Genomic DNA, 15,676 nt, shown 5'->3' with positions numbered 1-15,676 from the left:
GAGCTGTGCAGGCAACCAGCGTGATGGGGCTCTCTCAGGCTGCCATCACTGGCCTCTGCAGTGGTCCTGGCTGTGCCCAAGCAGTTCCAGAGCATGCAAATGGCCTGGGCACTGCCGGGCCCATGTGGTCTGTGCCGCATCCCCAGGCTCTGCATGGACCCCCTGAGGGGTGGTCCAGGAGGGAAGGGTCCTCTCCCCCAGAGGGGCAGCAAGCAGGAGGGGGAGGGGCAGGGGCAGGCGGGTGATCACCAGGTGCGTGGGGTTGGGGTTAGGGTCGATGGGGGCAGCCAGGGGTTCCTCTGGTCTTGTCATTTCCTCACAGACAAATGACAGCCGTGGGTTCCTGGTCCCCTCTGACATTTGCAGAAATGCATGGACCGCGGTGGGGTGTGGTTGGGCTGGGAAGGCTGGGCAGTGACCCAGGGGCTCCTGCACTGACAGCTGTCGACGTGTGGGACCCCAAGTCTGGCTGAGATCTGGTGTCAGGGCTCGGGGAGCCAGGCAGCGGCTGCAGCTGTGTGGCAGTGTGCCTTCACCGGGAGTGCTGGCGCTGGGCGGGGCCAGCCGGTCTGGCTGCTGCATGTCTGCGTGTCTGCGTGTGCTTGTGTCCTGGGGCTCCTGCTCTTGTCCACATGCAGGCTCATGGGCTCATGGTGCTGCGTATCTGAGGGTGTGTCCCCCACATCCCCATGTGTGTGGGCAGAGCCGGGGCGCTGGGCTGCCGGGCCTGGGGCGGTGGGAGTCACCAGCCAGGTGTGTGCGCTCCAGGCTGCCTGTTTCGTGTAGCTGTAATCATAATTTACGTAAAACCTTGCATTTTACCTTTTTCGTTTTGTCTAGCAACGTGTTGAGGTGAAGTCACATGCCATGGTGGTCACCCCTTCACCCTGTGTAGTCCAGGGGTTTTCGGTGCGTCCGCAGCGCTGCACGGCCCCCGCCGCTTCCCGTTCACTGTAGAGCATGTCCATTGTCCCCCAGGAAGCCCGCAGCCGTGTGCAGTCCCGACGCCCCGTCCCGAGGCCCCCAGGCCCCGGCCACCACCGCCCCACTTCCTGTGTCCACGGAAGTGTCCATGTGGACACTCCGCACACACGCGTCACCCAGCAAGAGGCTCTTTGTGTCTGGCTTTTCACTCAATGTAACACTCTTAAGGCTCATCGACGTCATGCATGAGCCAGCTCACACCTGTCTGTTAACATCAGCTCACAACACACTGGTGCTGTGTCCTGGTGCTTGTAACGGCCACACGGGTCCCGTTGCTGGGGCACCGTGCTGTTGCCGACCCCGAGGTGGCTGTTCAGGGTTATTCATCGTCCCAACTGTGGCCTCTTAATTCTGGGTGGCTTCATGGGACAGGTTTCCAGGGCAGGAGCGGGCCGGCTGGAGGCGCTGCCCGGATGCGCGCCCCATGTGGCGGCTCAGGTGGGGCCGTCGCCGAGTCCTGGGAGGCTGGCAGCGTCTTTGGGAGTCGTCTGCTCCTTTCCTACTTCCCATTCACATTCTGTTCCATCAGCCAGAGCTCTTGAATTAAGATTAGATGAGAATCACGATAGCAATTCTTATTTTATTACCTGACTTTAAAGGAAACCCTTCCTGATCGATGCAGGTTTGCTGGCACCGTGAGAGTGGAGGTTGTGCATTGGAAAGATTACGCAGAAAAGATCTTACTTTGTAAAAAAGCCAACATTCAGCTTATTAAAGTTACAGATCTAAGAACAGAGCTCTTTAGAAATAGTTAATTCTGTTTGTGACAATAGGGTGGACCTTGAAGGCATCATGCTAAGTGAGTGAAGTAAGCCAGAGAAAGACAAATGCTATGTTCACACGTGGGACCCAGAAGCCCACAGACACACCCAGCCCATGAAGAGTGGGACGTGCAGCCACGAGAGGCTGTGGGCGGGGATTGCAGAAAGGTGTCACAAGGCGCAAACCTGCAGGTGTGTGGGCCGTCAGTGCTGGGGTCGTGCTGAGGGACCGCCGCCACGGCAGACAAAGAGGAAGGTGCAGTGCCTCTCACCACCGGGAGGCACTGTCTCCTCTCTTCATCCTATGGTGGGCCGACCGTGGGTGTGGGCTGGACCACGCAGCAGCTCTGCCACAGCAGGCGGACGGTGGGTTGTGCATGCGCCTTGAACTCACACAGTGCGGTGTCGCGATTATTTCTCAACAAAATGGAAGAATTTTAGATTCAGCTTAACAAAAGTTATGTGTATGCATTCAGCGATTTTTAACAATGATTTTGAAGGAGACTTTTTAGCACTACTGCCTCCCATTTCATAAACTTAATCATGTCAAACGTTTACAATCCATTTGTAGATTTACCATGACTGGACCTTCCTATTCAGGATGGAGTGTCCACTGTATAAGTGTCAATACGGTGGATCATACATTTGCTTAAATGTTCTAAGCAAAAAGTCTGTAAATGTTTTTACAGACTTTTAAAGTTTCCAACTGAAAACCCCAAGGCTAAGGCAGTGTTCCCGTTACGTGTAAAGAAATCAGAACCTCTCAGGCCTGCCGTTGGTGTGTTCTGGCAAATTCTCTCCACCGGCACCCCAGCGCGGACACAGGAAGAGCGATTTGCATGACCTTCCCCACGTTTCATTCCAAGGCTTCGTGGGGGTTGGGCGCGTGGCTGCGCCAGGGGATCTCCGGGTCCCCTGCCTGGGTCCAGATGCCGCCGCCTAGGAAGGCATCCCTGGGCGGGGCCACCTGGGTTTGCCAGCGGGTATCTAGACGCCTGGGGGACAGGAAGCCAGATGGGAGGGGGAAGGACCGGGGCGTGATTGTGTCTTTTCCTGGGAACCGCGTGGGAGCTCTCTGGCCCATACTGACTGCCAGGGCGGCTGCGCCATGTACATTCCCACCAGCAGTGCCGAAGGCTTCCTGTTTCTCCTGGTCCGTGGACACTGGCCCACTCCTTTGCCTTTTCGGCCTGTGGCCACCCAGTGGGGCATGCCAGCTGGGACCTCAGTTGACTTCATTTTCCTGATGGCCGGTGTCATCGGGCACCTTTCATCTGCCTATGGGCCATTTGGGGTTTGTTGCTTTCATTGATTCGTGGGAGATCTTTATATGGTCTGGCTCCTAATTCCTTGTCCAATGTGGCTTGTGAATGTCCCCGCCCACCCCTTAACCCCCCCCCCCCCCCCCCGCCCTCCCAGTGGCCCCTCGGACACACAGGAGCTGTAAATGGCGGTGGGCTCAGTTCAGCTCCGACCGACTGCTGCCCGAGCTTTCGGCGTCTCACCCTGCGATGGGTCCGGTGTCGCCCAGAGTCTCTCCTGTATTTTCTTCTAAGAATTTCATTCTCTAAGGTCTTACGTTGAAATCTTGGACCCATTGTCAGTTGGGTTCTGTGTGTGGTATAAGATAAGGGGCCGACTTTTTTTTTGCGTGTGGAAATCCGCTTGTCCCAGAACAACGTGGTGGAAAGGCTGTCTTTTCCCCACTGACCGGTTGTGACGCTCTTGTCGAAAGCCAGTGGCCTGCGTGTGAGGGTCCGTCTCCAGGGTCCGTCTCTCGGCCCGCCCGCCAGCCCTGCGGCGTTTGGGTTAGTGTAGTTTTGTAGTAAGATTAAACTTTCTTTAAATTAAACTTCCCGGAATGACGTTGGTTAATTACATGACCTAAGTTTCAAGCACACCCTTCTGTGTGATGCCATCTGCCTGTTGCCCTGTGTGCCCACCACCCAAGGTCCAGTCTCCTTCTGTCCCCGTGTATTTGGCCCCCATTCCCCTCTTCGTCCTCCCCGCTCCCCTTGCCCTCTGGTGGCCACCGTGCTGTAGACTGTGCCTGTCAGTTGGTCGGTCTGCTGCTTCCTGTTTGGCGTCCCGCCTGTGAGTGGCATCGCGGCCTGGTCCTTCTCGGCCTGACTTAAGTTTAGCAGGACCCTCTCAGGGTCCCCCCGTGTTGTCGCAAATGGCAGCCTTTTGTCTTCTCTTGTGGCTGAGTGGCGTCCATGGCATATATGTACCACTTCTTTTTTTTTAAAGATTGTATTTATTTTTAGAGAGAGGGGGAGGGTGGGAGGAAGAAAAAGAAAGGGAGAGAAACATCCAGGTGCAAGAGAAACACGCCCCTAGCCCAGCCCCCACCCCAGGCCTGTGCCCCGACTGGGAATCGAACTGGCGACCCTTCTGTTTGCAGGCTGGTGCTCAATCCACTGAGCCACACCGGCCAGGGCTGTACCAGTTCTTTTTTAGCCAGTCGCCCATCCAAGGACACAAGGATAAAAATCATATGATCATATCAATAGAGCAGAGAAAGCATTTGACACGATACAACACCTATTTATGATGGAAAAACTCGGTGAGATGGGCAAGAAGGAAAGAACCTCAACATAACGAAGACACAGGACAGACCCTCAGCTAAGAGACTCGACAGTGGAAACTGAAAGCTTTTTCACTAGAATCAGGAACAAGTCCGGGCTGTCCATGCTCACCGCTCTTACTCAACATGGTGTGGGAGCCCTGGCCGGAGCAGTGGGGCCAGAGAGAGAAATTCACTGCATCCAAACTGGGAATGAAAGTAGAAACCCTTAGAGACTCCAGCAAAAGGCTATCAGAAATGATAAACAAACACGATAAAGTGGGAAATATGAGACCAGTGCACGAAAGTCTGTTGCGTTCTTACGTGCTGACAATGAAACACCAGAAAAGGAAATGAAGAAAACAACTCCACTTGCAATTGCAACGCGAAGAATAAAATACTTAGAATAAACCTCTGACAAAGAAAGGGAAGGGCCCGCACACTGAGAACAGTGCTTTGAAATCAGGAAACGTGAATCCTCCAATTTTGTTCTTTTTCAAGATTGTTTTTTGGCTCATAGGGACCCTTGAGATTCCATGTGAATTTTAGGATGTTTTTCTATTTCTGAAAAACATGTCTGGACATTTGATAGGGATGGCATCGAATCTAAGGTAGCTTTGGTGGTGCTGACGTCGTAACAATACTCAGTTTTCTGCTCCATGAGTAGGTGTCTCGCTGTTCTTCAGTCCCCTCAGCAGTGTTTGTAGTCCTCAGTGTACACGACTTTTGCCTCCCTGGTTAATTTATTCCTAAGTATTTTATTCTTCTTCATACTGTTGTGAGTGGATTAAAAATTTTTTTGATCATGGCAGGTGCACAGAAGTACAACTTGATTTTTGTGTTGACTTTATGTCCTGAAATGTTGAATTCATTAGTTATGGTGATTTTTGGTGGGTTTTCTACAAATTTAGGGTTTTCTACGATACAAGGAATGTCGAGGCTTTTACAGGAATTGCATTGAGTGTGCAGATTAGTTGGGGAAAAGGGACATCCAGTGATGTCACATTTGAATGGTACTTGCAGTGACCTTTAAACTTGAGAACTCGAGTCTGTAATTCTGGAAATTTCTCACTCGTCTCTTCAGACGTGGCTTCTTCGGGATTCTTTCCTGGAACTCACATTTGGTGTGTGATCGCTTACCTTCTGTCTCGCTGTTTTCCCGTCTTTCTGACTCGGGGGTGAAGTCTTAGCTCTGCTTTCTAAACCATTAATACTACCAAACCACGTCCCCAGCCTAGAGTGTGACTCATTAATTATGATGATTGACATTCCAGTAGCTGTCTGTCTATTGCCGGGGCTTCTAGTTTCTGCCCGTTTCGTTTCATGATTTCCTGCTTTCGACTGAGTCAAGTTCATCTTCCCCGAGCTGATGCCAGTAGCTGAGAGCCTCTCAGCACGGATCCCCTCATGCCCGATGGGGTTTGGTTTTGAATGGATTTTCCTTTGCCCTTCTTTTTTCCCTCCTGAGAATTTTGGTCTTATTTTGACCCCGGTCCCCCCTCAAATTTTACTCCTCACTGCAGTGTATTTAGGGCCACAAAGCCGTCCTCACCAAGATTCCTGGGTGCGTTTCATTGGTACAGCCAACAGGATTGCTGGGCATGTGGATGTGGAGTATGAGGGAGAAAGGAACCGGGACGAAGCCTTGGTTTTGGCCTCAGTGACAGTTGACTCGTCACCGCGCAGGTGACACTGGGAAGGAGCAAGACTGCGGGTAACGTCAGAAGCTCCTCACTCACCACGGCGTTACTGCAACTCTGAACTTCAAAGCCAAGGACTTTTAAAAACAGATTTCTTAATTATTTACTTTTAGAGAGAGGGGAAGGGAAGGAGAAAGGCAGGGAGAGAAACACCAACGTGTGGTGTGCCCCGCCACCAGGCCCGCATCCCAGGCATGCGCCCTGACTGGGAATCGAACTGGCGACCCTTTGCTTCGCAGGCCGGCACTCAGTCCACTGAGCCACACCAGCCAGCTAAAAGCAAGGGCATTTTTAATACTTGCATTAAAGTTTGGAACGTGTAAAGAAATTACACGTTCCCTGAAGAGTTCTTTAGGTGTATAATACAGGTTTTTGGTTGATAGCCAGGTGGAAATGTTTAAAATGCAGGTGGATATCTGAGCCCAGAATTCCAGATTTGAGCTAAATGTGTCGGTTTAGAGTAATAAGCACACTGTGGTATTCAGAGCTATGGGGGGGTCCCATATGGAGTGACCGCTTTTCAAGTCTGGCAGAGAAGGTGGCGCTGGCAAATAAGAAGTGGCTCCCGGGAGTTAAGAGAAAACGGGAGAGATAACCGAAGGGCAAGAGAAGAGACTGTGCAAGAAAAGGACTCAGGTGATGGAACAGGGAGGAAGAAGGTTCGTCTCAGCCTTGTCAGGGGACATGGGCGGGGGCCCGGTGGACGCAGCTGAAGTGACCGGGAAGGTGGAGCAGGGACGCTGGCAGAGAGTGGGGGGAGGGGCGCAGAGGAGTGTGCTGGGGCAGAGGTGGGTGTGGGGTCTTCCCTTTCCTCTTCACGTTGGAATCTCTTTTTCTGGGAACGGAACTGATCGGGATGGTTTTACTGAGTCCACCTTCCCGACCCTGGTGCCCATGGGATCCTGCAGCACAGGGAGGAGGGGCCATCTGTCAGGACCCCAAGCTCCATCTTCTGCCCGCCCACCCCTCCCCACCTGTCAGGAGGCAGCTGCGCTGCAGCGGGGGTCGGTCTGGGGGCGTGGTGCAGGCCTGGGCTCAGCCGGAGGGCAGATCCGAGGCCAGGCCAGGTGCCAGACAGAAAGCCAGGGTCCTCCCAGTGCTGGCCATGCTGGCACAGCCACAGCGACGTTACGGGGTTGGGGGGGAGCCTCACCCCGAGCCAGCGCTGTGCTCAGACAGTGGGGGACACAGGCTGAGGAGGGTGGTGGGAGGGGGTGCTGCCTCCTCACCCCCCTTTCTGTTTCTGCCAGGATCCTGGCCACGGCTGGCACCGACTTCGACCTGCGGACGCTGCGGGCCGTGCGGGTTCTGAGGCCCCTCAAGCTGGTATCTGGGATTCCGAGTGAGTCTGGGAAAATCACCGAGGCTCCAGCCCGCCGGGAAGACGGGCCTCCTCCCCGGCCCACGGCCATGGCCCGAACCAGGGGCCTGTGAGCTTGCTGCTCTTGACCCCAGGGTACCGGGCTGAGCGGGAGCAGCGGGCCTTTGTAGGGGGGGCTCTCCAAACGATGGCCCGAGGGGGACTCGGCCTCCCCAGATGGGTGCCGGGCTGTGTCCCCGGTTGTCCCTGCCAAGATGGCCTCAGCATCCGCGGCCCTTCCCTCCCAGCATTCCCTGCTTTCCCTTCCCACCATCCTCTGCGCTTCCCTTCCAGAATCTTCCGCAGCTCCGTCTCGGGACTCTCAGCACCTAACCGCTCCACAGGTCCCATAGCGCGCCCTGCTTCGGGCTTCATTCTCCGCACCCCTCCGCCCTGCGCCTCCCCTGGCTCAGCCTGCCTCCCCCGAGACTCCTAGGCTTTGTCCCCGCCCCAGCGACGCGCAGCTCTGCGCTCTTTCCCGGAGGACTCCCAGGCCCTGCTCTGTCCTGTCTCCGAGGGCTCCAGGCTCCCCCCCCCCCCCCCCCAGTTCTCACAAGTCCTCACTGCTGGGCGCCTGCCCAGGACTCCCGGTCCCACCCCCAGGGCTCAGACCCGCCCCCAGCGCCCGGCCCCGCCCCTCAGGACTTCCGGGCCCGCCCCCTGCCCACCCCGGCCCGGCTCTGCCCCCTGACCCGCTGCTCTGGCACCGCTCTGGTCCAGGTCTGCAGGTGGTGCTCAAGTCCATCATGAAGGCCATGGTTCCGCTGCTGCAGATCGGGTTGCTGCTCTTCTTCGCCATCCTCATGTTCGCCATCATCGGCCTCGAGTTCTACATGGGCAAATTCCACAAGGCCTGCTTCCCCAACAGCACAGGTGAGCCCCACACCTGTGTGTCCAGGAGACGTACCTGTTGCAGCAGCCGGGGTTTCCAGGTGCCCAGTCAGTGACGTGCAGCTGCGCAGAACCGGCCTGCTAAGTGCGAACACGTGAAGAAGACAAGTGCGGGCAGTAGTAACTTCAGGAAGGAAGCCAAGAGGGTATCAGAAGTGGAATGGTCTTGGGGATCCACCTCACAGACGGTGGCTGGGAGGCCCGAGGGGACAGTGGGCAGGTGTGACCGCAGTGAGGGAGAGCCGGGTGGCTGCCTGGCCAGAGCTTCTGCCACAAGGCAACAGCGGGGAAGCTAGTGTCCTGATGACTGGCCGGAGCCCCAGGGCTCCGGGGATGGACTTCGGGAGGCGAGGCCAGTGGGGCCCACGAGTTTGCCAGGGGTGAGGGCATGGGGGTGAGGGGAAGACAGGCAGGGACAACACAGGCTTTGGCTTGAGCTGCAGAAATGTTTGAGGACGCACGAGACCGTCCTAGTAGTGGGGAAGAGCTTTTCCTGAAACCCCAGGTCTTAAAAGTCTCTGACCAAACTGGAAATAAAAGGGAATTGTCTTAGCACTCCCCACATTTCTTGCCAACATCATTCTTTGTGTGAGTCTTGAGGGCTTTCCCTTCAAAGGCACAACCAAAACGAAGGCGCCCATGGTCGGTAACTTCTGGTCACGCGGCTCTGATCGCTGCGGCCAGGAGACCAGAAAGAGACGGCCAGTCCATTCAGAATCTGAGGGTAGGAAGTAAAAGTTGCCGTTCTGGAGGATACAGGGGGCTACAGGTAGTGACTCTCCCGTCTTCTCCGTGAACGTTTATGAGGTATATGGAGGAAGGAGAATAAACCTGTGTGGTCAGCTTTGCTTCCTAAGCCTGGGAGTGGCGGTTTCCTCCTAGAATCGCTCAGAAGTTCTCCCGGGTTGATAGGCGGGGCTTCTGTGTGTTAACAAACTGTGTTTCGTGCCTTCCACTGGGGCTCTGGGAGGGGAGGGGCTGGCACGTGCTGCTGGCACCTTGTCTCAGAGCTTGGTGCTGGTTCCTGGCGGTTCTTCCCCATCCCTCCATGTGGTCCCAGCTGCTGGCCAGGCTTCTGCCCTCAGCACGTCCCTGTGTGGGGCCAGGCAGTGCGTTCCCCAGGTGTCCTCTGGGCACAGGAGGGGTGGCCCTGGGTCCCCTTCCTGAGGAGTACCGGGACTGCGGTAGCCAAGTCCAGCTTGGGGTTGACTCCAGAGTGACGGGCAGGTGTGCATGTCGGGAGAGCCACGTGGCAGTCTGGTGTGTGTGTGCGGGGTGGAGTCTGCAGCTTCTGGTTTCTAGGTGAATCAGTCCGGAGCATGTTTAGCTGGGATGGATGGTTCCTGCAGAGGGTGAGGGGTGAGGGGTGAGGGTGGGTCTGAGCTAAGGGTCCGGTTGTAGATGAGGGGAGGTGGCAGGGTAGGGGCACAAGGGGTGGCAGGGAGTTTGGGGGGCCTCCACGGGTGCCTGCTCTCTGCCCTCCTGGGACGGAGGGGAGGGGTTGAGGACCTTGGTGCTGCTGAGCTCAGGGCCTGAGTCCCGCTCTCCTGCGCGCAGATGCAGAGCCAGTGGGCGACTTCCCCTGTGGCAAGGAGGCCCCGGCCCGGCTGTGCGAGGGCGACACTGAGTGCCGTGAGTACTGGCCAGGACCCAACTTCGGCATCACCAACTTTGACAACATCCTGTTTGCCATCCTGACGGTGTTCCAGTGCATCACCATGGAGGGCTGGACCGACATCCTCTACAACGTGAGTCTGTCTGGGCCCTGGAGCTCCTGGGCCCCGTGGGTGCTGCTTCTGGCCAGGAGCCTCTGCCCAGCCCTGAGCTCCTTCCTCAGGCCCTGCACCCACCCGGGCTCACTGATCCGTCTCAGCTCAAGCTGCTGACCAGACGGAGCCTGCAGCTTCTGTTAGGAAAACGAACTGAGGGCTGGGGGTGGAGCTCTGAAAAGGCGATGCCCGGTTGGCCGGTTCCTAAGGTGGGCGAAGGCAGCGGCATGTGGTCCTGGTCCAGCAGTGGGAGGCGTTTCACCTGTGACCCAGGGGCATTAACCCCCCATGGGGAGGCGAAGCTGAGGCTGGGACAGCTGACGGGTTCACCTGGGGCCCCAGGGCCGGTGGGGTCGCTCGCTGCAGGTGATTGGCTGAGTGTCCCTGCTGGGGTCTTCTGGGCGGAGAAGGGGACAGTGGGGCGGTCGGCCTGGGGATGATTGAGCAGCGGTAGGCTGTGGGCTCAGGGACACTTCTGTCACCGAACCGGATGCCGGGGTGAGCCTGTGTCCTCTTCAGTCTCCTTGCTGTCGTCAGCGAGGCTCCCGGCCCGGGCAATCATCCACAGCGAGCGGCCCACTGGGCGGCCCGGGCCTGGTGCCCGTGACACGAGCTGGGGGCGGCCTGGTGACCCCCGTTCCCCACCTTCCCTGTGCCGCAGGCCCTTCTGCTCCTGCCCAGACCTCCCTCTTTTTAAAATGTGATAGCCTCCCTCGCCTGCCCCCCACCCCCAGCTACTTTCTATCCCCTAGAGCCCTGGGAACCACCAGGGCAAGAGAACAATTAAATTAGTGCCTCAGGGACTCTGGGAGGTAGAATGAGAAGGTGCCTGGGAGCCCGGACGTAGCCTCTGGCCGGGAAGGTGAGGCCGGTGGGTTGGTAGGTTTTGCGCAGCTATAGGGTGTGCAGATGCCGTGGGTGGGGGACACTGGGGCACAAGGCACTTCCCTTTGAACGCTCCCTTGCAGCTTGGGCAGCAAGCCCTCGGAGCCCTGCGCCCCAGCCTCTGGCAGCTCGGGGCTGGCATGGCAGGGCATGGGAGGAAAGGGGCAGACAGGACCCTGTGCTTTGTGCCTCCTCTGTGGGCCTGGGGCTTGGCATACTGCAGGCGCCTGGTGAATGTGAGCCAGCGGGGGGCAGGAGAGGAGTCAGGGGGAGCTGGCTCAAGTCTGCTGAGCTGGATTCCTTTGTGCAGTGGGTGTCGTGTCTGATGACAGCTCTGTTTGATCGAGGGACAAAAGCAGTGACGAGGAGCTTGGCTGTTCTCTCCCTACAGCAGATCAAGGAACAATTTCCACAAAGACGGGCCCTAAAAATAGCTCTGCGCTGGTCACATCCCTGCCAGCCCCGCCCAAACGAGGGCCGGCAGGGCTGCCTGCGCCACCCTCAGCACTCCCTGGGGCTTGGCTGGAGGCCACGAGCGAGCTGTGGGTCTGGGCCTGAGAGGGGTGGGGGTGAGAACTGGACGGGGCACAGGAGACACTCTCGGGAGAGGGCCCCAGAGCCCGTCCGACACAGGCCCCACGGGGTGCCAGGTGCCCCCGAGATTCGAGCAGCAGGCATTCAGTGCTGACACGCTCCGCGAGGGCAGTGCTCCTCAAAGACCCCTAAGGCTGGGGCCCCAGTTGCACCAGGACACAGCAACGGTGACGCAGGCACCCACAGCGGGTGGCCACTGTTCACACTGAGGCGTGCAGGGTCGGTTGCTGGCGATCAGACAGGGTGTTTGAGGAGGGCTTTCTGCAGGGAGTGGCTGCCCTCGCCCCCAGCCCGGTGGGGGGCGTCCCTGCTCCCACAGAAACGGGCTCCTCAAGCCGTGGGGCACATGCCATGTCGGGATCCCGGTGGTGGGGTGTCTGCAGGTCAGCTGTTGCCAGGGGACAGTGGGCAGCCAACAGCCCCTTTAAATTCTGCCAGGAGGACAGCAGGGTCTCAGTGGGGAACATCTACTCAGAGTGGACCCCTAAAAACCTGGTGGCGGTGGGGGCCTTCCCCAACAGCAGGGCGAGGGCTCTCGGGTTTCTGAAAAGTGAGTGAGTCAGCAGTGAACGCACGTGGGGCCCAGAGAGATGGACGGTTCTCTCCGGGCAGCGGCCAGAAGGAAGAGCTGGCCTGTCCCCTGCTCCCTCCCAGGCTTTGGTGATGTTGGGGTCGTAGCCCACCAGGCAGCTGCGGCAGGAGGGCGGATGCAGGACCTTGGGGGCACAGGGGAGCTGCGTACCTCTCCTTGCTGACGGTTGCCAGCCAGGCTGGCGCCTCCATGCAGAGCACGCCGACCCGTTCATTAGCAGCTGGGCCGGGACACGGTTCCTGAATTGAGACTCTTCCATTTGAAGGGATTGTCGAGCTTTCTGTTGTTCAGAATCTGTCCAGGTTCTCTTCCAGGGCCACAGCCATCCCCAGGTCAGTGGGGGGGACCGTGCTGGTTTGTGATTACGGACATGTGGTTCTGACACGTTCATTGTACCGAGTGGTAACCAAGTCACGCCCCAAGGAAGGTGTGTGCAAAGACCGTGTGTTCTGTAGGAACACAGGACTGACTTGCCTATCTCTGCGGTGTGGGACTGAGAGATCAGCCGCTGGGGAAGGGCGTGCCTTCCATTGAAGAGGAGAGAGTGGTGAGCAAGGTGTCTGCTTGGTTTTGCTTCTGCAGAGACCGGGGGCACCCCAGTATTCTGCTTCAGCCTGTGATGTTTTCAGTGACCCTTTTTCCCAGTGGGGTACGCAAGTGGCAGATGAGGGGCTAGCAGGGCTGAGGGCGTGCGTGTGAAGTAGCCAGAGGAGTGGAAGGTTGTGGGGGTGGATGAGATCGCTGGGTAATGAGCACAGATGGAGACATGGGACGCCAGACACAGCCGTCTCTGGTGGCTGGCAGGGGTCTGGCGTTCACAAGGAGCCCGAGGTGGGCTGGGGTGGGGACAGGAGTAACTTTGGGGCCAACAGAGCAAAGCAAGCACTTCAAGAGCGTGGTGAGCCAGGTAGGGGGCCACGAGAGGTCAAGGAAGATGCTGGTAAACTTGACCAGAGCAGGGTGGGCATGAACCCCGGAGTGCACAGGTTTAGGGAGGGCGCGGGGCGGGGCGAAGACAGGGTGCAGCGTCAGCTCTGAGGTTTGGGTTTTCTCTGTGACCTGGAGGCTGTGCAGGGAAGTTTGGGGACTGACTTTTTGAAATTAAATGTCTTGAGAGACAGTCGAAGCAATAATGCAGACCCCGCGAATGCTTGCCCTGTCCCCTCTCACGGTGACAGCCTGTGGGACCAGCCTGCATCACCAGCAGTAAGATGTAGGCTCTGTGTCGCCCCCTGCAGGGCCCCTCCTGTTTCCCTGCTGACCGCCGGCCTGCTGGCTGACTCCGTGGCTCTGTCATGTCAGGAGTGTGGTGCAGACGACACCGCACTGTCTGGGACCCGCCCAGGCTCCTGAGTGGAGTAGTCTCGGGGGCGGGTGGGCCAGCTGGTGTCACGGACACTCCCTGTGGTTACCGAGCACCTGGGTTCTCGCCATCTGGGGCTGATGGGAGTCACATCACTGCACACTCGTGTGCAAACTTCTATGCAAACTTCTGTGCAAACGCAGGTTTTCATTCCTCCGGGGTGAGTGCCCCAGAGTGCGATTTCCGGGTCCGTTGCAGCTGCGTGTCTGACTGCTTAAGAAACTGAAGCTTTCCAGAGGACTGTGTGCTTTTCCATCTCCACCGGCAGTGCCGCAGTCGTCTTCCTTGTGCCGTCCCAACGCGTGCGCGGTGATGCAGCACCGTGGTCTCAGCTCCTGATGCTCACGGCGGAGGCACTTCCCTTACCTGTTTGCCGTCGCATCCCTCGTGTCCAGGGCCGCCGGCCCGGACCGTGCTGCTCCTGCAGAGCCCTTATATTTTCTAGTTGCTGCTGCTCTGCCCCTGATGGGGCTGCATTTCAGTTTTGATCTGTGTTCCCTGGGGGCCTGTGTCGTTCTTCTTTGGAGATGGGTTCAGGTTCTTTGCTCATTTAAACACGGGGCTATTCGTCATGCTCATTTAAACACCGGGCTATTCGTCACTTCATTACTGAGCTGTAAGACCTATTTGGATATTGTGGGTCTAGGCTCTTATCAGATACGCGATTTGCAGGCATTTTTCACATTCTGTGTGTTGGCTTTTCACTTTCTTGATGCTGTCACGGGAAGAAGAAAAGATTTCTATTCTGATGGACAGTTTTTCCATTTTTCTTTTTATCACTTGTCCCTAAGAATCTATTACCCAACCCAAAGTCAGGAAGATTCTGCCTGTGTGTTCTTCTTAGAGTGGCATCGCTTTCTCTCACGCAGTGAGGCCTGCCCTCTGCTGTGAGTGGGTTTTGCGCTTGGAGTGAGGTGGATCCGGACTCCTCCTCCTGCACGTGGAGACCCCGTCGTCCCGCACCACTGGTCGGAGAGGCCGCTCTTTCCCCGCTGACTGTCCTGATACCCTCGTTAAAAAATCAGTTGACCATGAATGTAAGGGTTTATTTCTACATCATCAGTCCTGTTCCATTCATCAGTGTATCCTTTTTGGGGGAAAGTGTTTAAGATTACAGTTTTACTTAATGACTGCCAGACTACGAAAGTGTCTGTTTTGTGTTGGGCAAGTCGTGGTCGTTCGTGCGTCGAGAAACTGATCTGTTTCGGCCACAACCGTGCTCGGCCTGTGGGCTCTTCCGGGGCAGCAGCCCCTCCCTGCCCTTGGAGGGAGCATTTCTGTCGTCTGTCTGTCTGTCTCTCCATCAGAGGTGTGTCAACTTAACTGATTGTTTTCAAAGAACCAACTTAAACAATTAACTTTCTGTATTATTTTTAACAAATTGATTAACAACAAAATTCAACTCTGTTAATTTCTGCTCTCGTCTTCATTGTTTACTTCTTGCTTTGGGTCAATGTTGCTCTTCTTCTGGCTCCTGGAGGCGTGAGCTTAGATGATTGGTTTGAGACCCTCCCCTTTTGTAACGTGTGTGTTCAGTGTTACAAACTTACCTCTTGGCACTACTTTAGCTGTGCTCTTCAAATCTGATGTATTTTCATTTCCCTCTGGTTCAGTCTGTTTTAAAATTCCCTCCACACGTCCTCTGTCTGCCAGGTGGGGGCGGTGTTTCTGGCTCTCCCGCACGCCTGCAGGGGCTTCCCTAACTGGGGGGTTGGGCGCGGCCCCTTGTTCTCCTCGTAGGCTCTCCTGTGTGGGTGGGGAGCCGCCTCCTTACTGCTTGTGGGGGTGACAGCCCTGACCCCCCACTAGGCCCTCTGACCGCAGCTCAGGAGGGAGGATGGTATGTCTTCCCACCGCCATGTGGGTTTGCAACTCAGCTCCTCCCCACTGGAGGAGGGTAGGGCAAGAGAAGCCTCATTACCCACTTGTGGGGAACGTCCCAACTCCCTGCTCGCTCCTCTTAGACACCACCCTGGTTCGGAGGTGTGGGTGGCTTGGTGGCTGCGTCACCGCCTGGGCCAGGTGGAAGTCCAGGCTCCCTGCCAGGTCTGTGCTGTTCCCCTCTGTGTTTGGCCTGCGCAGTGCGGCTGCTGCTGTCTCAGCTACCGGCCCGGGGCACACCCAGCAACGAACGAGCCAGCGAGCAGCATCCGGGAAGCGCAGCAGGGGTCCCGGGGTCCTGGCCGGTCTGCTTCCTTTCCTCTCTGCCAC

General features: G+C 57.1%; 1 protein-coding gene across 7 annotated transcripts in view; it reads left to right on the top strand.

Annotated features, from left to right (window-relative positions):
• The window catches only part of CACNA1B (calcium voltage-gated channel subunit alpha1 B), a 126,857-nt gene that overhangs the window by 14,120 nt on the left and 97,061 nt on the right, over positions 1-15,676 (top strand). For all 7 annotated transcript variants that reach the window (XM_053918422.1, XM_053918416.1, XM_053918431.1 and 4 more), the window contains exons 4-6: positions 7,262-7,353; positions 8,092-8,244; positions 9,820-10,010. In XM_053918422.1, the coding sequence (XP_053774397.1) occupies positions 7,262-7,353; positions 8,092-8,244; positions 9,820-10,010 (436 nt within the window). The remainder of the gene's footprint in view (positions 1-7,261; positions 7,354-8,091; positions 8,245-9,819; positions 10,011-15,676) is intronic.

This window comes from Desmodus rotundus, chromosome 1, assembly GCF_022682495.2.
Source record: "Desmodus rotundus isolate HL8 chromosome 1, HLdesRot8A.1, whole genome shotgun sequence".
In the NCBI taxonomy this organism is placed as follows: domain Eukaryota; kingdom Metazoa; phylum Chordata; class Mammalia; order Chiroptera; family Phyllostomidae; genus Desmodus; species Desmodus rotundus.
The sequence above is the reverse complement of the archived record's forward strand: the minus strand, read 5'-3'. Positions and strand labels throughout refer to the sequence as shown.